We start from the raw sequence: 21,931 nt of genomic DNA, 5'->3' as shown, positions 1-21,931 counted from the left end.
AGTATATGAATGGTTCATAGTAATTTCCACTTTTTATGCTACTATAAGGTCTAACACTTTAGATTATGCATAATCCAATTATATAGATAGGGATTGGTCAGTGCTGGATAGGAATAGCTTTTTATTTCTGGTAGTTTAGAGTTTAAATTTACTACTTTCCCCTTGCACCAGGGGTCTGATAAGTACTAATAATTCAGACCACTGTAACCACCCCTTTTTATTGGTAACACTGATAGTGCTGACAACATCCCCCTTTTTTATATATATATAAATATATAAATATATATATATATAGTCTAGAATCATTAAGACAATGGGAAGGCTAGCAATTTAAATATGTATATTTAGAAGATGAGATAAGTTGTGGCCACTTTACTTTTATGGAGATTCATTTCCCACACTGTTTTTCTTGATTTTAGATGAAACAAGGTTTTCTCAATCAATAACTTAAAATATTAGCAATAAATATGTAAATATGTTTAACCTACTAAGGGCCAGATTACAAGTGGAGCAGAAGGTGAGGGTGATATTTACGCTCTCCTTAGTAATACCAGCGCACTTAAATGTGGGCTGGTATTACAAGTTAGGTGCAATGCAAACGCGACCTCGCGTTCGCATTGCATGGAAGCATTGCGCTCATGAGAATGAGTTCCCATAGGAACATGAGAACCTAGCGCAGCGAACGGGGTAAGTCACGCAGCAATGGGCAGCAGATTTTAAATATATAAGTATATTTATATTTTTATATATATATATATATATATATATATATATATATATATATACCGTATACACCCCTCACATTTTTGTTAATATTTTATTATACCTTTTCATGTGACAACATTGAAGAATTGACACTTTGCTACAATGTAAATTAGTGAGTGTACAGCCTGTATAACAGTGTAAATTTGCTGTCCCCTCAAAATAACTCAAGACACAGCCATTAATGTCTAAACCGTTGGCAACAAAGGTGAGTACACCTCTAAGTGGAAATGTCCAAATTGGGCCCAAAGTGTCAATATTTTGTGTGGCCACCATTATTTTCCAGCACTGCCTTAACCCTCTTGGGCATGGAGTTCACCAGAGCTTCACAGGTTGCCACTGGAGTCCTCTTCCACTCCTCCATGATAACATCACAGAGCTGGTGAATGTTAGAGACCTTGTGCTCCCCCCCTACCATTTGAGGATGCCCCACAGATGCTCAATAAGGTTTAGGTCTGGAGACATGCTTGGTTCCAGTAATCTATGTCCTTCGGTTTTCTCAGGTAAACTGTTTGCGACCTTTCTTGTGCATCATCTTTAGAAGAGGCTTCCTTCTGGGACGACAGCCATGCAGACCAATTTGATGCAGTATGCGGCGTATGGTCTGAGCACTGACAGGCTGACCCCCACCTTTAAGCTCTGCAGCAATGCTGGCAGCACTCATATGTCTATTTCCCAAAGACAACCTCTGGATATGATGCTGAGCACGTGCACTAAACTTCTTTGGTCGACCATGGCGAGGTCTGTTCTGAGTGGAACCTGTACTGTGAAACCGCTGTATGGTCTTGCCCACTGTGCTGCAACTCAGTTTCAGGGAATTGGCAATCTTCTTATAGCCTAGGCCATCTTTATGTAGAGTAACAATTCTTTTTTTCAGACCCTCAGAGAGTTCTTTGCCATGAGGTGCCATGTTGAACTTCCAGTGACCAGTATGATAGAGTTTGAGAGCGATAACACCACATTTACCACACCTGCTCTCCATTTCCACTTGAAACCTTGTAACACTAACAAGTCACATAAGACCGGGGAGGGAAAATGGCTAATTGGGCCCAATTTGGACATTTCCATTTAGGGGTGTACTCACTTTTGTTGCCAACGGTTTAGACATTAATGGCTGTGTGTTGAGTTATTTTGAGGGGACGGCAAATTTACACTGTTATACAGGCTGTACACTAACTACTTTACATTGTAGTAAAGTGTCATTTCTTCAGTGTTGTCACATGAAAAGATATTATAAAATATTTACAAAAATGTGAGGGGTGTACTCACTTTTGTGAGCTACTATATATATGTATGTGATAACATGTGTATATACACATATTAACACATAAATATATATGTATATAAGAATGTATATTTAAAGGGAACACACAGTTTCCTATTGATTACAATGTAAAGGCACTTTCCAGTGCTGTTTTTTTTCTAATACCCCACACCCGCCAACTTTAGGAGAGGCAACTGAGCAGAGAAATCAGAGAGATGTGTTAATATAGGCTGTGTCTATAAATAGTAGTGTTTTTAGATATGTTCGGTTAAAGTATTCTGGAGCAAGGCAGAGAAATGTATACGATAGGTGAAGTTCTAGAAAATTCCCGTAAGTAGGAAGTGGACAGAACAAAGGTGTAGGTAGCAGAACATTTGGAGACAAGAACAGATTACAAGAGAGTACAGTGTTATGAAGGGTCTTGAATGTTAAGGTAAGGATTTTAAGGGGTAAATTTATGAAGCAGCGGATGCTTAAATCTACCCCGTAGTTTCCAGGCTGCTGGAAACTTAAGTTAAGAAGCAGCGGTCTTAAGATCGCTGCTCCTTAACTTGTCCACCACCTCTGAGGCGGCAGACAGTAATCCGCCCGATTGGATACGATCGGGTTGATTGACACCCCCTGCTAGCGGCCGATTGGCCGTAAATGTTCAGGGGGTGATATTGCACAAGCATTTCACTAGAAATGCTTGTGCAATGATAAATGCCAACAGCGTATGCTGTCAGCATTTATCCATGTGGGGCAGACATGATCCACTACAGCGGATCATGTCCTCCCGAACATTGTTAAATTGGCCCCTAAATGTTATTTGATTTAAAATTGTATTTAAACAAACAAATAAAAAATTAAAACATGAACTGGCAGAGAGTAGTAGGTAACTCATTCATAATGATCTGCAGAGGAGGAAACCAGCAATTTGGCAGGCCAGAGAGAATGGAGTTGTAGTAGTCAAGACAAGCTATGAATAGACAGTGAATTAAAATATCGGTTGTGAGGAGTAAAATGTGACCTCCAAGGTTTTAATGTACAATAAAATAAAAATGTCAACAATTATAAGCTCACAAAAATGTGTGCTTTTTAATGGGTTTGCCACAGTTCTGTAGAAGAACTTTTAAAATTATTTATACTTTTATTTTTTTATAGGATTTTGTTTGTTTGACCCATACATTTTTTGCAAAACTACCATTACTACTACTGCTAATAATAATAGGGTTGATCGCAGTCCTTTAGAAAAAGTAAAACACAACATTAATGTCTATGGGAATTTTTGTAGATAAATCAACTTTCTAAAGGATTGTGATTAAACCGAAGATTTTTAAGAATAAGAATTGAAACAAAAATGATCATTGCAAAAAAAGACATCAGATACTAAGGGGACGATCACTATAAATTTATCTAATGTTTTTCAACAGATAAACTCCATTAAAATATATAAGGATTTTTGTAAGTAGACCATTCAATATGTTTTTCTGGAGGATTGTGATCACCCCTAAAAGTGTAATTCCTAGTTTTAAAGTAAATCAATACTAAAAATGTAAGATCCATACTACAGCATGTCTAAAAAGAGCACAAATAGTCTCATGTTAGCCCACAATAAGAAATAGATATTTGAAATATAAAAATCAGTACATGTGAAGAACATAATGCTAAACATTTATAGTCTCAGAAAATGAGATGCTTAATAAACACACAAACACCTATGTAATACAAATAGATAGAGTCATGTTGTAAGCACAACTTTTGATAACACACAAAAAAGGTAAACCATAGAATCCTACATTGTAAGGAAATGAGATTTCTTCAGTTATAGGTTCATAGAGGACAATAGTATTCTTAATGTGCTTATGCAAGAACTTACATTAGATAACTGTCATTGCTATGGTATAATGGCAAATATCTAGCAAGGGATATTATCAGGCAATGCATATAGGACTCACAAATTAAAAAGATCTTGAAGTCCAAACAGATAATTATTCAAACCCAAGTGCCCAAAGACCAGTAAGTACAAAAAAGCAAGGGTTCACAACCAACAAAGGTAAAAATAGTGCATTAGTCCATGAACCTGAAACAAGAACACAACTGATGAGAACATGAGCAACCACTGATAGATTTCATATCCAGGCAGTATTAGTAAAATAACAAAGATGAAAGCTGGGAATAATGCAGTTGTCTCAGACTTGAAAAGGGTCTGAAATCTGGTTGTAATGCTTGTGGGATACCTCTCTATCAAACCGAACTCAGCCAGTAGTCTTGTTATCCCGGCGTCAAGCTGGAATGATAGGGAATATCCCAGAGCAGAGAAAGTTAGTAAGATGAGGAGAGCGGCACTCACCACAGGCAGGACAGTCCCCAGTGGCAAGGCAAATCACTGAAATGGTAAGACAGGCAGGATTTGGCAACAGTAAAGCAGTCCAAGGACAAACCACTACAATGGTCAGGCAGGCAGGGTTTGGCAACGATAAAGCAGTCCAAGGGCACACCACCAGAATGGTCAGGCAGGCAGGGTTCAGCAACAAAGAGGCAATCCAGAATAACAGGGGTTAATAAGCAGAGTAGTCAGACAGGCAGGGTTCAGTAGCCATATATCAGTCCAGCAATTTAGGGTTTAAACAGGTAGTGTAGTCAGACAGGCAGGTTAAGTAGCAATATATCAGTTCAGCAATTTAGGGTTAAACAGGTAGGGTAGTCAGACAGGCAGAGTTCAGCAGCAGCGTATTGATCCAGCAATTCAGGGGTATAGCAGGCAGAGTAGTCAGACAGGCAAGGTTCAAACACAGCAAGGCAATAAGAATAAAACAATCTATCACTCCCAGGAGTACACAAAGTAACACCTATACTTGGTCAGTGATAGATCGAGAAGAAGGGCTTTAAATAGGCACAGGATTCACGCCCAGGCATTAGGACCGGAGAGGATCGTGCGGCTATGATGTCAGTGCCGCACGGCTCCAGACCCGACACAGCCCCTGGCAACGAGCAGAGAAGGAGACCCAGCGCCCCTAGCAACGGCTAGAGTGGCACAGTGTGACATAGCCCCCTTCTCAAGGGTTCCCTCCGGGAACCAGAGTTGGCCACAAAGGATGAGCAGCATGGAATCTGGAGACCAAAGATGGAGCATGCACATCATGGGCAGGAACCCAGGAACGATCTACCACAGAGTAAACCTTCCAATATATTAGATACTGCAGTTGTCTGTGCCTGTATCTGGAGTCCAGGATCTTAGCCACCTCATATTCAGGATTACCACGGACCAGAGCGGAGGAGGAGGAGCTTGGAGAATATATCTATTTTTGATGTAAGGCTTGAGTAGCGAAATGTGGAAGACTGGGTGTATGCGCAGGGTTTTGGGCAAGGCCACTTTGTAGGCAACAGAAGAGAGTCTTTTAAGGACCATTTAAGGGCCAATAAACCTAGGCCCCAATTTGTGACAGGGTTGACGTAAACGAATATGTCGAGTAGAGATCCAAACACATTCACCCACTGGGATGGCACGTACAAAAGCTCTATAACGATCAGAAAACTTCATATATCTAGAGACAGTTGAACGTAGCTGAGAGCGAACACTTTGCCAATGAGTGGTGAATCTAGTGATGTGTCGGTCTGCAACAGGAACCCCAGTGGAATGAGCAGAAAGAGGGAAGACACAAGGTTGATACCCTGCTGCGGCTTGAAATGGAGAACATCGAAGAGAAGAGTGCCAATGAGTGTTTATTGCCAGTTCCGCTAGGGGTAACAATTCAGACCAGTTGGTATGGCAAGCGTTGACAAAGGCTCTAAGGTAGGCTTCAAGATCCTGGTTTACCCTTTCAGTTAGTTCATTGGACGGAGGAGTGTAGCCAGAAGACAAAGAAACAGTGGTTCCGATCAACTTGCAGAAGGCTCTCCAAAAGGTAGAGATGAATTGTGGACCTCTGTTGGAAACGATATTCACAGCAATGCCATGAAGTCATATCACATGCAAGAGAAAGAGAGATGATAGTTCTTGGGCAGAAGGCAGTTTGGTTAGGGGTATGAAATGAGCCAGTCTGAAAAAGCGATCCACCACAACCCAGATAACTGTATGGTGGTCAGAAGGAGGAAGGTCCACAATGAAGTCCATTGTTATGTGTGTCCATGGTTGTTTGGGAATGGACAATGGTTGGAGCAAGCCAGTAGGCAAGGATCAGGGTTTTTTGTTGGCAGCACAAGTTGTGCAGGCTTTCACGTAATCCTGAGCATCAGATTTCATAGTAGGCCACCATAGATGTTGGGAAAGATGCTTGAAAGTCCTAGTCGAACCAGGATGTCCTGAGAATTTTCTATCCGAGGCCACAGGGGCTCCAGGAGGTTTACTAGACTGGGCACATTGCAATTTTTGGTATTTATTTGAGCAACCACACATGAGGGGGGTATGATGTGTTTAATAGGAGCTTCAGAGGAGTCATTTGAGTGAGGGAACTGACGGGAAATGGCATCTGCCTTCATATTCTTGGTCCCAGGAAGAAAAGAGACCACAAAGTTAAAACGAGAAAAGAACAAGGCCCACCTGGCCTGTCGAGGGTTGAGTCGATGAGCAGTCTCTAGGTAAGTCAGATTCTTGTGGTTGGTGAGAATCTGAATGGGATTGGCGGTGCCCTCTAACCAATGACGCCATTCAGTCAAAGCCATCTTAATGGCTAGGAGTTCACGATTACCCACATTGTAATTCCTCTCAGCAGGAGTAAAGCATTTAGAGAAAAAGGCTACAGGGTGTGACTTGGAAGTCAAAGGATCCCTTTGGGTTAAAACTGCTCCAGCCCCTATCTCGGAGGCATCAACCTCTAAAGTGAACTGTAGGTCAGGATCAGGATGGCAGAGCACAGGAGCTGAACAGAAGGCCTTTTGCAGACAAGAAAAGGCATTTACGGCTTTGGGAGGCCAATGTTTACAGTCTTTGTTCTGTTTTGTCAATTCAGTGAGAAGAGCTACTGTTTGAGAAAAGTTCTTTATAAACTTGCGGTAATAGTTGGAGAATCCCAAGAATCTCTGTAATTACTTTAAAGATTTAGGTTGAGGCCATTCTAGAACTGCAGTGAGTTTAGTAGGATCCATGGCAAAACTCTCCTTCGAGATGACATAACCAAGGAATTGGATCTGAACATGATCAAACTCAGATTTGTTTTAGCTTGGCTACCAAAGAATTGTCTCTTAGATGTAGAAGCATCTGCCTCACATGTCTATGATGCTCCTCTAAAGTGGAAGAGAAAACAAGGATGTCATCCAGATAGACAATAACAGTGCTGTTGAGGAGGTCACGGAAGACATTCTTGACAAATGCCTGGAAGACTGCAGAGGCGTTACACAGCCCAAAGGGCATTACAAGGTATTCATAATGACCAGATCTTGTGTTGAAGGCGGTCTTCCATTAGTGGCCTGGAAAGATACGTATCAGATTGTATGCCCCACGTAAGTCCAACTTGGTGAAAAAACGAGCATCCTGGAGTGAGTCATACAGTTCAGTGATCAATGGAATGGGATAGTGATTCTTGATGGCTATGTTGTTCAAGGCCCTGTAGTCGATGCATGGTCTGAGCCCACCATCCTTCTTACTGACGAAAAGGAAGCCTTCCCAAGCAGGAGAGGAGGAAGGGCGAATTAAACCTTTAGCTAGGTTCTCTTGGATGTACTCCTCCATGGATTTGGTTTCAGTCTTGGAGAGTGGATACTTCCTCCCTTTAGGAAGTGGGGCTCTGGGAAAGAGGTCAATCTTGCAGTCATAAGGACGGTGGGGTGGCAGCACGTAGGCTGCTTTTTTCTCAAACACATCTGCAAAGTCTGCATATACCGAAGGAAGGTTTGAAGTAGTCTGGATGCTGGCTATGGGAATGCGGAGCAGAGGAGTGACTTTAGCGAGGCAGGAGTCGAAAAAGGAGGTACCCCAGGAGGCCAGTTGTCCTTTAGCCCAGTCGAACTGTGGATTGTGTAACCGAATCCAAGGAAGACCAAGGATGACAGGCTGTGCTGGGGAATGAATGACCTTAAACTGCAGCTGTTCGGTATGAAGGACCCCCACGGTCAGGGGTGCTGACTCAAAATGGATCAAGCCTTAACCAAGAGGGGTGCCATCCAGAGTAGTTATTTTGAGACACTGTCTTTTCTGCAGAAGAGGCAAGCCAGCTTGTATCATGAAACAGTGATCCAGGAAGTTTCCAGCTGCCCCTGAATCAATGAAGGCTTGAGTGTGGACAGTATTCTGAAGGAAGGTAAGGGTAACAGGTACCAGGATCCGAGAGGAGTGAGGGGATTTAGTAGAAATCATGCTTAGAGGTACCCCTGTGTTATCCCCTAAGCATTGGCTTTTCCTGGCCGAATGTCACAGTCCTTTAGTTGGTGGGTGTTAGATCCACAATAAAAGCATAGTATCAATCTCCTTCTAGAATAAAGCATAAACAAGGGGTGCCAACATAGTGTGAATCGTAACATAGTGTGAATCGTACAAACACAAGAGAAAAATAAAACAGTGTGTGATACACTACTCACAAAAGGAGTGGCACCTTAAGACAATAAGGTGCAAGCAGGCAGGCTGACGTTCATAACCAGCAGTCAGTACACTGGGGGTCTCAACCGGGAGACCCGTAGAATCTGAGTGGACAGGCATAGAGTCCCCGTGATAAACCTTCCAAAACCAACAGCCAGGTGTGTGCTCTGGAAGCAAGAGTGTTCTCCCCAGCTCTGTTCTCAAGCTAGGAGTCCGTATCGGAGCAAGAATGGGTCAGCGCACAGAGTGTTGCGCAAAAAGTCTTTGCCAGCACCAGCTGCACAGGAAGTAAATGGGAGGAGAACAAAGGCCAGTTCTCCTACCATTTACTTCCTGTGCAGCTGGTGCTGGCAAAGACTTTTTGCACAACACTCTGTGCGCTGACCCATTCTTGCTCCGATACAGACTCCTAGCTTGAGAACAGTGCTGGGGAGAACACTCTTGCTTCCAGAGCACACACCTGGCTGTTGATTTTGGAAGGTTTATCACGGGGACTCTATGCCTGTCCACTCAGATTCTACGGGTCTCCCCGTTGAGACCCCCAGCGTACTGACTGCTGGTTATGAACGTCAGCCTGCCTGCTTGCACCTTATTGGCTTAAGGTGCCACTCCTTTTGTGAGTAGTGTATCACACACTGTTTTATTTTTCTCTTGTGTTTGTACGATTCACACTATGTTGGCGCCCCTTGTTTATGCTTTATTCTAGACACCTGACCCATCACACCGTGGATACAAGTGGAGCATGCCGAGCACCCAAGCTCTTAAGCATTGCCAACACCTTTTTGTTCCAGATTTGGACATTTTTATGGACACTTTTTCGTTTGGACACTGACACGAACTTTTACAATACTTATTTTAACCCTATATTTTCACACAGTGTTTCCATACACATTTACATATTTTCATTGTTGATTACTTTCTTCACATATTGTGCACTATATGACTTTTATATTTCACCATTAGTAGTGTTTTTTAAAAATTGTTTTGAGATCTTTACTTCAATTTAGGTACAATATTCATTATTGGTGTTCACTAGCGCTTCCTCTTAGTTTTTTCCTTCGGGAATTACTCTATTTTCAAACTCCTTCTACTCTGTCTTTCAGACTCTGAAGGTTTGAAGGAGGAGAGATCCATGGGTTCCTCCACTGAGGTAACTAGAGCTGCTGAAGGGGTAGAGGATGCTGCCGGAACTGGATGAATAGGGGGATGGGAAGGGAGGACCCTCCTTGTTCTGTCTCTCTTGGCTTGTCTCTCCTGAAAGCAAGATGCCAGACTGATACAAAGCACTGCAAAGTCATCCAAAGAAGAAGGAATATCATGATAGGTGAGTTCATCTTTAATGTGTTCATGCAGACCCCCCCTAAAGGCTGCCTTGAGAGCACTGTCATCCCAAGTGGTTTCAAGTGCCAAGGTGCGAAACTTGATGGCAAAATGTGCCCCAGTTCCAGGATTCAGGAGAGAATACTCTGCAGCAGAGGTACGGCCAGAAGTCCCAAACACAGAAGATAAAGCAGAAATAAAATCAACAGCATCATGCAGGAGTGGAGCGTTCTGTTCCAAAAGAGGAGAGACCCAGGCTAGGACCTTGTCTTTCAGCAAGGAAATGATAAAGGTGACCCTTGACTGGTGAGACTGATAGGTGTGAGGATCATTGCGGAAGCGAAGCCTGCATTGGTTAAGAAAACCCCTGCAATCTGTAGTACCTTCATACTTGTCAGGCAAAGGTATCCGGGGTATACTTCCAGAAGCAGAGGAAGTCACAGTACTAGGAGTAGGGACTGGCGGTGAAACAACAGTAGCGGTATTCCTCGATGCAACTAGTAATGAGAGTTGAGCAGTAATTAGCCTCCAGTTTGGAATCCATATTCTGCAACTGTGTGGTATGAGTTCCCAAAATCTGTCCCTGAAGATAAACAGCTCATGCCACCTCATCTGGTTCCATGGCCCAAGTATAATGTAATGCTCATGGGATACCCCTCTATCAGACCGAACTCGGCCAGTCTTGTTATCCTGGAGTCGAGCTGGAATGATAGGGAATATCCCAGAGCAGAGAAAGTTAGTAAGATGAGGAGATCGGCACTCTCCACAGGCAGGACAGTCCCCAGTGGCAACGGCAGAACAGGGCAAGACAAATCACTGAAATGGTGAGACAGGCAGAATTTGGCAACAGTAAAGCAGTCCAATGACAAACCACTAGAATGGTTAGGCAGGCAAGGTTTGGCAACGGTAAAGCAGTCCAAGGGCACACCACTAGAATGGTCAGGCAGGCAGGGTTCAGCAGCAAAGAGGCAATCCAGAATAACAGGGGTTAATAAGCAGAGTAGTCAAACAGGCAGGGTTCAGTAGCAATATATCAGTCTAGCAATTTAGGGGTTAAACAGGTAGCGAAGTCAGACAGGCAGGTTCAGCAGCAATATATCAGTCCAGCAATTTAGTGTTAAACAGGTAGAGTAGTCAGACAGGCAGAGTTCAGCAGCAGCGTATTGATCCAGCAATTCAGGGGTATAGCAGGCAGAGTAGTCAGACAGGCAGGGTTCAAACACAGCAAGGCAATAAGAATAAAACAATATATCACTCCCAGGAGTACATGAAGTAACACCTATACTTGGGCAGTGATAGATCGAGAAGAAGGGATTCAAATAGGCGCAGGATTTGCGCCAAGGCATCTGAACCAGAGAGGAGCGTGCGGCTCCGGATCCGACACAGCCCCTGGCAACGAGCAGGGAAGGAGACACCGCGCCCCTAGCAACGGCTAGAGCGGTGCGGTGTGACACTGGTAGATCAGACATGGAATAATAGCAAGGGCAGAGGGGAAACTCATGGGCCCAAAAAACAAACAAGACACTTTGAGCTATTTTTCCAGGCAAAAGAATACAAAGAAGGATAGAAGCAGAGACAAGGCTAGATAAGATAGGTGTTGTCAGAGGCAGTAAAAAAAAAAAAATCAGGAATACACATTTTACTGCAGCAGACTGAGGTTGGATGCTGTCTTTACACATCTGGGTTACAGACAGAACTGCCCAGAAAAATTGTCTAACTAGGGATGGGAAAATGTTTTGCAACATTAAAAAATAAAACAAATTTTAACACATTCGTTCTTTCGTTTTGAATTTTTAATGTTTGTAGTACAACATTCTAACATTTGTTTAATGTAATAGCATTTATAATGCTTTCTTTAAATGTAATATTCAATTTAATTTTTTCTAATAATTTGATTCGAATTATGCAATATTTAAATTTGAAAAATTAGAATTTAAATATTTGTAATAGTATTTCTAATGCTTTCTTGTAAATGTAATATTCAAATTATGCAATTTTCGAAATAGAAACATTCAAATTGATATATTTGTATCTATTATCTATAAATTTACTAAATTCCCTACCACATGAACTATTGAACTTCTGAATAGTATTTGTTAAAGGGAATGTTACATTCGAAATTTTTAATGCGGATATTCAATTTAATTATGAACATTCAAAATTGAAAGTGACATTCGAAAACTGTAAATAGCATTCAATTATAGAATTTTTAAGAATATTCATTCTCATCAACATTCAAAATTTCTACAATAACATTTGTTCTAACATTCAAATTCAAATATAAACACATTCGCCCATCCCTATTAATAACAGGCCGGTTCAGCAATTGCAGATATGCTATTAAAAAGCTTAATAAACCCACTTGTCTGGGAGCACATGGCTTCTTAATAACTGTGTTTAGCATGCAGATCTTTCAGCACTGAAGTCAACACATTAATGCAAATGTGTAGCTTCACACATCCCCTTTTGTGATGCACCTAGGGACAACTTTGAGCATGTGGCTAAAGGAGAGGACTATACTTGGTCTGGTCCTCCTTATTGCAGATTGTTACACTTGCAAACAACAGTATACAGGTATACATGTAAACAGTGTTTCTGTAGTCTGTTGTGTGTGGTGAGTGTGTAGTGGTTGTGTAGTTTTTGTGTATTATCTGTGTGTGGAGTGTGGAATCTTACCAGCATATTTATATTTGTGTTATAGGAAACTGCTGCAGGTACTTACTGCCCTTGAGTATACAGTACCATATAGACCAATATCTGTGACTACAACTCCCACAATCATCTGCTGCCAAATCTCAACTGAGCATGCCTTTATTTGTGTATGTGTGTGTGTGTGTGTGTGTGTGTGGAATAGTGTACTATTTTTTTTGTGTGTGTAGTGTTTTTGTGGTGTGTATGAGTGTGTAATGTGTGTGTGCGCATTTTTAGTGTTAGTATTTGTTTTATGTATGTATAGTGTTTGTGTGCAACTATGTAGTGTTTAATGTGTGAGTGTGCAGTATTTGCGAAGTGTTTTTTGTTAGAGTGCGACATCTCTGTGTACAAATTCATAAAAAATGGTGCAGAGTTTTTTTTTCTGTTGAATTTTCAATTTTAAGAGTCAAAGAAAACCCTAAATCCATTCACTTCAAAATGTTAGCAATGAGCATTTCCAGTCAATGAGGTTCCTACAAAACCTCTAAATTTCCAAGATTTTCTAACATTTCTGTCAAGCCCTGCAATATGCAATAACGATTTTTGAGCCTCTATTAACTTTGATTCATATATTACAAAGACTGACTGAAAAAAAGGACACATTAGCGAAGTCTGATGTATAGAGGTCGATTTATTAACGGGACAGTCAACACCAGAATTTTAGTTGTTTAAAAAGAAAGATAATCCCTTTATTACCCATTCCCCAGTTTTGCATTACCAACACAGTTATAATAATACACTTTTACCTCTGTAATTACCTTGTATAAAAGCTTTTGCTGACTGCCCCCTTATTTCAGTTTTTTTTTAACAGACTTGCATTTTAGCCAATTAGTGCTCACTCCTAGGTCACTTCACGTGCATGAGCTCAATGTTATCTATATGAAACACATGAACTAATGCCCTCTAGTGGTCAAAATGCATTCAGATTAGAGGCAGTCTTCAAGGTCTAAGAAATTAGCATATGGACCTCCTAAGTTTAGCTTTCAACTAAGAATACCAAGAGAACAAAGCAAAATTGGTGATACAAGTAAATTGGGAAGTTGTTTAAAATTACATGCCCTATTTAAATCATGAAAGTTTTTTTTGGACTTGACTGTCCCTTTAAGCAGTGGATGCTGCATCAATGCCCTATAGTTTCTGGTCCACCAGAAACGGAAGTTAAGAAGCAACGGTCGTAAGACTGCTGCTCTTTAACTCTGTAACTGAAATCATCCCAATCCAATACGATCGGGATGATTGACGGCCCCTGCTAGCAGCCGATTGGCCGTGAGTGAGCAGGGAGCGGCATTGCACAAGCATTTCACCAGAAATGTTTGTGAAATGTTAGATGCCAACAGCGTATGCTGTCGGTATTTAGCAAGGTCAAGCGAACATGATTCGCTATAGAATCATGATTTATACGGAGCATACAATTTTAAACAACTTTCCAATTTACTTCTATTATATAATTTGCTTCCTTCTGGTGTTATCATTTGCTGAAAGGTTTATCTAGGTACGCTCAGGAGCAGCAAAGAAACTAGTTGCCTAGCTGCTGATTGGTGGCTGCATATATATATATTGATTGTCTTTGGCTCACCCATGTGTTCAGTTAGAAACCATTAGTGCATTGCTGCTCCTTCAACAAATGATACCAAGAGAATGAAGCAAATTTAATAATAGAAGTAAACTGGAAAGTTGTTTAAAATTGTATGTTCTACCTAAATTATGAAAGGGAGTATACTACTTCTGCACATAACCATTGGTTGATACTTATTGCACTAGGTCTAGTTGAGTGTAAAGCTACTTCTAATCCTCGTCCAGATCCCATTACTTACCATTCTCTACCACTCCAGAGGCAGATGCATTGCTATTTGGGGCAGTTGTCCTGAAAACAAAAGAGAAAAAGCTATTTGAGAAATAAACAAAAGAGAGATAGAGGTAAAGAATTTGAGAGCAGAATCATAATGAGACCAGGGGAGTAAAATGAAACCACAAAGTGTAAAACAAATATGTACAGAAATCAGGCACAAAATGGAAAGAGAACAAACGTACTTTGTATTCCTCCTTCTGATGACAAGTAGATAAATTAATGCAATGACGAGAACAATAACTAGCAGGACAACAGCAACAACAATGCCAACGGTTTGTGCACTTGTGTCAGCTTCATTTGGATTTTGAGTAGAATCTGGCAAAAAAAGAGAAAGGTATTTAATGATGAATAATCTTCAAAATAGAACAACAGTATCCATAACATAGCACGGTTTAAATAAGAGACAACACTTAAAAGGGACATGAAAAACAAAATTGTTATTTCATTAATTTTTAACTTTCCAATTTACTTATATTATCAAATGTGCTTCTTTCTTTTGGTATCCTTTGTTAAAGCAACAGCAATGCACTACTCAGAGTTAGATGAGCACATCATGTGATCCAAAGACAAGAGGTGTACATGCAGCTGACAATCTGCAGCTAGCTCCCAGTAGTGCATAGCTGCTCCTGAGCCTACCTAGGTATGCTTTTTCAACAAATGATAACAATAGAATAATGAAAACTAGAAGTAGTAAATTGGAAAGTTGTTTAAGACTGTTAGTTCTATCTGAATCATGAAATAAAAAAAATGGGTTTCATGTCCTTTTAATATTTAGTTTTTTTTTTTTCAAAGCTCAGTTTAAATGGTAATAAACACTATCGTGTTCTAGTTTTATTTAAAAAAAAAAAACCTTAAAAATATGTAACAAATTGTACAGCTAAAATGAAACCTTTAGAATGTTCATTTATCATTACTATTGTTTGACATTTAAAAATGTTTAGTATAAAATTAAAACCCATTAAATGAAATTAATCACTACACCCATCATACACATGGGTCTGGATAATGAGTGTATTGCTATTTATCGTTCCTGCTCGTGTATTAACCCCACCAGACTTCAGCTTTTTTCACACGTTAGATATGGCACGTTTTACAAGTTAAAAGTAAATCGTTTTCACACTAGTGTTAACCTGACGAGAGCAAACAATTAAAATATCACAACCCTGTTAAGGTATTCACCCATAGACTTCAATTGAGCGCAAAAAGTGGAAAAAAACCTAACACCCTTACTCACACGCAAACCTGATTGCATTTTCTCAAGTGCTCTAACCCAACATAAAATATGAATGTTTCCCATTCCAATGTTCTTCACATAGAATAATGTGTTCTATTTATTCTAACACACACACATACATATATATATACACACACACATACAGGTATATATATATATATATATATATATATATATATATATATATATATATATATATATATACACACACACACAGGTATATATATATATATATACACACACACACACACATACATACATACAGGTATATATATATATATATATATATATACACATACATACACACACACACATACATACATACATACAGGTATATATATATATATATATATATATATATATATATATATATATATATATATATATATACACACACACACACACACATACAGGTATATATATATATATATATATATATATATATATATATACACACACACACACACACACACACACACACACATACAGGTATATATATATATATATATACACACACACACACACAGGTATATATATATATATATATATATATATATATATATATATATATATATATATATATATATATATATATATATATATATATATATATATATATATATTTCTATCCTCAAAAATACAACTTGCCTAATAATTCTGCACTCCCTGTATATATATATATATATATATATATATATATACAGGGAGTGCAGAATTATTAGGCAAGTTGTATTTTTGAGGATTAATTTTATTATTGAACAACAACCATGTTCTCAATGAACCCAAAAAACTAATTAATATCAAAGCTTAATAGTTTTGGAAATAGTTTTTAGTTTGTTTTTAGTTATAGCTATTTTACGGGGATATCTGTGTGTGCAGGTGACTATTACTGTGCATAATTATTAGGCAACTTAACAAAAAACAAATATATACCCATTTCAATTATTTATTTTTACCAGTGAAACCAATATAACATCTCAACATTCACAAATATACATTTCTGACATTCAAAAACAAAACAAAAACAAATCAGTGACCAATATAGCCACCTTTCCTTGCAAGGACACTCAAAAGCCTGCCATCCATGGATTCTGTCAGTGTTTTGATCTGTTCACCATCAACATTGCGTGCAGCAGCAACCACAGCCTCCCAGATACTGTTCAGAGAGGTGTACTGTTTTCCCTCCTTGTAAATCTCACATTTGATGATGGACCACAGGTTCTCAATGGGGTTCAGATCAGGTGAACAAGGAGGCCATGTCATTAGATTTTCTTCTTTTATACCCTTTCTTGCCAGCCACGCTGTGGAGTACATGGACGCGTGTGATGGAGCATTGTCCTGCATGAAAACCATGTTTTTCTTGAAGGATGCAGACTTCTTCCTGTACCACTGCTTGAAGAAGGTGTCTTCCAGAAACTGGCAGTAGGACTGGGAGTTGAGCTTGACTCCATACTCAACCCGAAAAAGCCCCACAAGCTTATCTTTGATGATACCAGCCCAAACCAGTACTCCACCTCCACCTTGCTGGCGTCTGAGTTGGACTGGAGCTCTCTGCCTTTTACCAATCCAGCCACGGGCCCATCCATCTGGCCCATCAAGACTCACTCTCATTTCATCAGTCCATAAAACCTTAGAAAAATCAGTCTTGAGATATTTCTTGGCCCAGTCTTGACGTTTCAGCTTGTGTGTCTTGTTCAGTGGTGGTCGTCTTTCAGCCTTTCTTACCTTGGCCATGTCTCTGAGTATTGCACACCTTGTGCTTTTGGGCACTCCAGTGATGTTGCAGCTCTGAAATATGGCCAAACTGGTGGCAAGTGGCATCTTGGAAGCTGCCCGCTTGACTTTTCTCAGTTCATGGGCAGTTATTTTGCGCCTTGGTTTTTCCACACGCTTCTTGCAACCCTGTTGACTATTTTGAATGAAACGCTTGATTGTTCGATGATCACGCTTCAGAAGCTTTGCAATTTTAAGAGTGCTGCATCCCTCTGCAAGATATCTCACTATTTTTACTTTTTTGAGCCTGTCAAGTCCTTCTTTTGACCCATTTTGCCAAAGGAAAGGAAGTTGCCTAATAATTATGCACACCTGATATAGGGTGTTGATGTCATTAGACCACACCCCTTCTCATTACAGAGATGCACATCACCTAATATGCTTAATTGGTAGTAGGCTTTCGAGACTATACAGCTTGGAGTAAGACAACATGCATAAAGAGGATGATGTGGTCAAAATACTCATTTGCCTAATAATTCTGCACACAGTGTATATATATATATATATATATATATATATATATATATATATATATATATATATATATATATATATATAAAAGTATAGAAAGAGAGGCGCACAGGGGCACACTTCGTGTAATACGTTCACAATCAGTGTATTAATAGCAGTGGGGAAAAATCCACGCTCACCTGGTGTACCCTCAAGAAGTGAGGTACTTTAAAGGCACTTGTGTAGATATACTCTGTTTCTTTGCACCCTTCCTGCTTGTCCACGCTTCTTCAGTGGTTGGTATACTTCCAGCAGGTCACCGCAGTCCGTTGCCGGTGGAGAGGGGGGTTTTGTATTTGGGAGGCTTTTTTGGCTGAGGTGTAGAAGTCCTGTATAGGAAAGTGCCTTCTGTTTCAAAATACAAATATCTCACGTCAGTGCAGACACTACACTGTAATCCCAAGTACACTGTTTCATTGGAGTAGCAGACCTCCACGCACGCACCCTGCTCTGTTGGTGTTCCCAGGTCAAGGTTCCGTCACTTTGCGGCTTCCGGGATGCAAGATGATTCCTTGAATGGGAGAATCATCTTGCATCCCGGAAGCCGCAAAGTGACGGAACCCTGACCTGGGAACAGAGCAGGGTGCGCGTGTGGAGGTCTGCTACTCCAATGAAACAGTGTACTTGGGATTACAGTGTAGTGTCTGCACTGACGTGAGATATTTGCATTTTGAAACAGAAGGCACTTTCCTATACAGGACTTCTACACCTCAGCCAAGAAAGCCTCCCAAATACAAAACCCCCCTCTCCACCGGCAACGGACCGCGGTGACCTGCTGGAAGTATACCAACCACTGAAGAAGCGTGGACAATCAGGAAGGGTGCAAAGAAACAGAGTATATCTACACAAGTGCCTTTAAAGTACCTCACTTCTTGAGGGTACACCAGGTGAGCATGGATTTTTCCCCACTGCTATTTATACACTGATTGTGAACGTATTACACGAAGTGTGCCCCTGTGCGCCTGTCTCTTTCTATACTTTTCAGACAATCGAGAGGAACCTCGCCCTGTGGGGGATCATCTTTTTATAAGACGGGCTGCCTTTCACCTATAGCACACGAGAACTAGTACTGTGGACTATATGGAACATTGTACACCCACAGACTGTCCATCTGAATAAGACTGCTTGCTACACAAATTGTATACTGTCTCATACACATATATATATCTATATATAAAATATCTATTCTTACTAGTGGATGAGAATATATATTGGGACCAGCAGATTGCCTATATACTTCAAGCGCTGATTATTCTAGTTTTTATATATATATATATATATATATATATATATATATATATATATATATATATATATATATATATATATATAGTGAAGATTGGAATAGCCGTGTTAGTCCAGTAGATAAGATGCTCAAAAAACAAAGTATTGCAGTATGCAGTGATACCTTTTTTATTGGACTAACATAATATTTCAAAGACAAGCTTTCGAGAGTTTTCCTCTCTTCATCAGGTCTGGAGCAATACTTATCAATCTGATATAGATACACATCACATGCAACAAATGGAAGGGAGGGAGGGGGGTGAGAGGGGGGTCATAAAAGCAGAGAATGTGTCTGAAGGAGAAAATAGCTGAGAATGGCCAGAAAGTGTAAATAAACAGAGGAGAGTAAATAGGCCAGATGAGAGGAAAAACAAAAGGAAAAATAAACCAATATAGGACAATAAAATGAGAGATTATAGAAAGTTATGGTAGTGCGTGAGACAGGTACAGCTACCTCCACAATTCCAGTTTCCATCCCAATCACACCAAACAAGGTATCATCTACAGCCAAGCTATCAGATATCACCACATTTGCTCTGACACAAAAGACAGAGATCAGCACCTGAGTACACTGTCAGAGTCATTTAGGCAAAAGGGCTACAAGGAAAGGACAATACCTAAAAAAATCAAATCCGCCCTAAAAACACCATGGGAAATGCTCCTACAATACAAAGAAAAGGAAAACAAAACAAGAACCCCTCTAGTAGTCACTTAAAACCCTACTCTGGAAGGAGTACGCAAAATTATTAAAGAGCTACAACCACTAATTTCAGAGGACCCCACATTTAAAAAAATATTTCCTGAACCCCCCATACTAGCATTCAAACAACCGCCTAACCTGAGACAGAGATTGGTCCGCAGCAAATTAACCACAGAGCAGAAGCTTACACAGAATGGCACTGCACAATGCAACAAATCACTCTGCAAACTGTGTCAACATATATGTGACAACACAGCCAGACAAAACAACGCGTCATACAATATTAAAGGATCCTATTCGTGCTCATCTGCTAATGTGGTGTACATGATACAGTGTACAGCGTGTGACAGAGGTTGCTACATTGGAGAAACTGGCCTAAAGCTGCATCTCAGAATGAATCTACACAGACACTTGATCAAAAACCACAAGGAAAATGAATATTGTACCCCTGTTGGTCATCACTTCACCCAGACTGGTTACTCCATCCTTAACCTCAGGATTAAAGTTCTTAAAGGGAATTTTAAAGACTCTCATGAACGAAAGACGTTTGAGATGAAAATGATCACACATTTTAATACCAGAAATAAAGGACTTAATGTAGACTCTGGCTTTCTCACACACTACCATAACTTTCTATAATCTCTCATCTTATTGTCCTATATTGTTTTTTTTTTTTCCTTTTGTTTTTCCTCTCATCTTCCCTTTTTACTCTCCTGTTTATTTACACTTTCTGGCAATTCTCAGCTATTTTCTCCTTCAGACACATTTCCTGCTTTTTATGACACCCCTCTCACCCCCCCCTCCCTTCCATTTGTTGTATGTGATGTGCATCTATATCAGATTGATCAGTATTGCTCCAGACCTGAGGAAGAGAGGAAAACTCTCGAAAGCTTGTCTTTGAAATATTATGTTAGTCCAATAAAAAAGGTATGACTGCATACTGCAATACTTTGTTTTTTGAGCAATATATATATATATATATATATATATATATATATATATATATATATATATGTGTGTGTGTGTGTGTGTGTAAGTAAAGGTATATACAGATACATACAGGAATATTAATTTATAAATGCTAAGAACATATTCCTTTATGTGAAGTACATTGGAATGTGAAATATTTATAGTACATACATAAACACTTAATTAAATGTAAATATTGCATACATTTGATTTTTTATGTTTTCAGCTATTTGACTGCAAAGGGTCGATATATGTATAAATATGTATTTAAGTTTTTATATGTGTATATATGTCTGTAAATACATATACATAAATACATATGTACACACATACAGTACATATATATATACACATGTTTAGACATTTATATGTATGTATCTCTATGTTAAAGCCCTTTTAGCCCTTTATTTTCTAACACATGAAACCTTATAACTTTGAGCCCTTATATTGTTTTTTTTATGCAATTTATTTAAATATTTTTTATTATATAGTGTTAATATGTGTGTAACTGTACTTTTAAATGTATTTTTTTATGTGTTTTGTAGATTTTTATGACTAAAATAACAGTTAACTGAAGCTTTGAAGTCCTGACGAGCATTACATTTAACGCACACTATTCCAATGTGTGTAAAGAGACTCAAACTCCTTTTCGCTTGCGTGCGACAGTTAGCTGTGCGCCTCTCGTAATCTAGCCCATTATTATCTAAATGTAAAAACCTGCATTCAAGCACATTAGTCATCATCAACACTCAATCAGTTGTTTATTATTTGCATGGTTGCATGCTTATGTCCAAGTGTTCAGAAACGCCCATTCAAAAACTCCCGTGAAAAGACTATTTTCCCAATCAGTAGATTTTTTTTTTTAATTGCATAGAACATTTTTACTTTGGAGGCTGATCACAATCTTTATCTAAAAACTTAATGTATGTTTTTAGAAAAGAGATCCCAAGAAAGGATTTTATTGTAGCACTTTGTGCCCAGACTTATATGAAACTAAATAAATTAAAACATAACTTTTATTATAATTCCATACAAATATGGGAATTAATGTTAAAAAGAGTAAACTGAGTTTGTTTGAT

General features: G+C 39.3%; 1 protein-coding gene across 2 annotated transcripts in view; it reads right to left on the bottom strand.

Moving 5' to 3' along the window:
• The window catches only part of LOC128638738 (carcinoembryonic antigen-related cell adhesion molecule 1), a 465,051-nt gene that overhangs the window by 95,308 nt on the left and 347,812 nt on the right, over nucleotides 1-21,931 (bottom strand). For both annotated transcript variants that reach the window (XM_053690871.1, XM_053690872.1), the window contains 2 exons: nucleotides 14,565-14,697; nucleotides 14,348-14,397 (listed from right to left, as the gene is read on the bottom strand). In XM_053690871.1, coding sequence (XP_053546846.1) covers nucleotides 14,348-14,397; nucleotides 14,565-14,697 — 183 coding nt within the window. The remainder of the gene's footprint in view (nucleotides 1-14,347; nucleotides 14,398-14,564; nucleotides 14,698-21,931) is intronic.

The sequence above is a fragment of the Bombina bombina genome, chromosome 8 (assembly GCF_027579735.1).
Source record: "Bombina bombina isolate aBomBom1 chromosome 8, aBomBom1.pri, whole genome shotgun sequence".
In the NCBI taxonomy this organism is placed as follows: Eukaryota; Metazoa; Chordata; class Amphibia; order Anura; family Bombinatoridae; genus Bombina; species Bombina bombina.
This window is presented reverse-complemented; position numbering and strand designations above follow the sequence as displayed.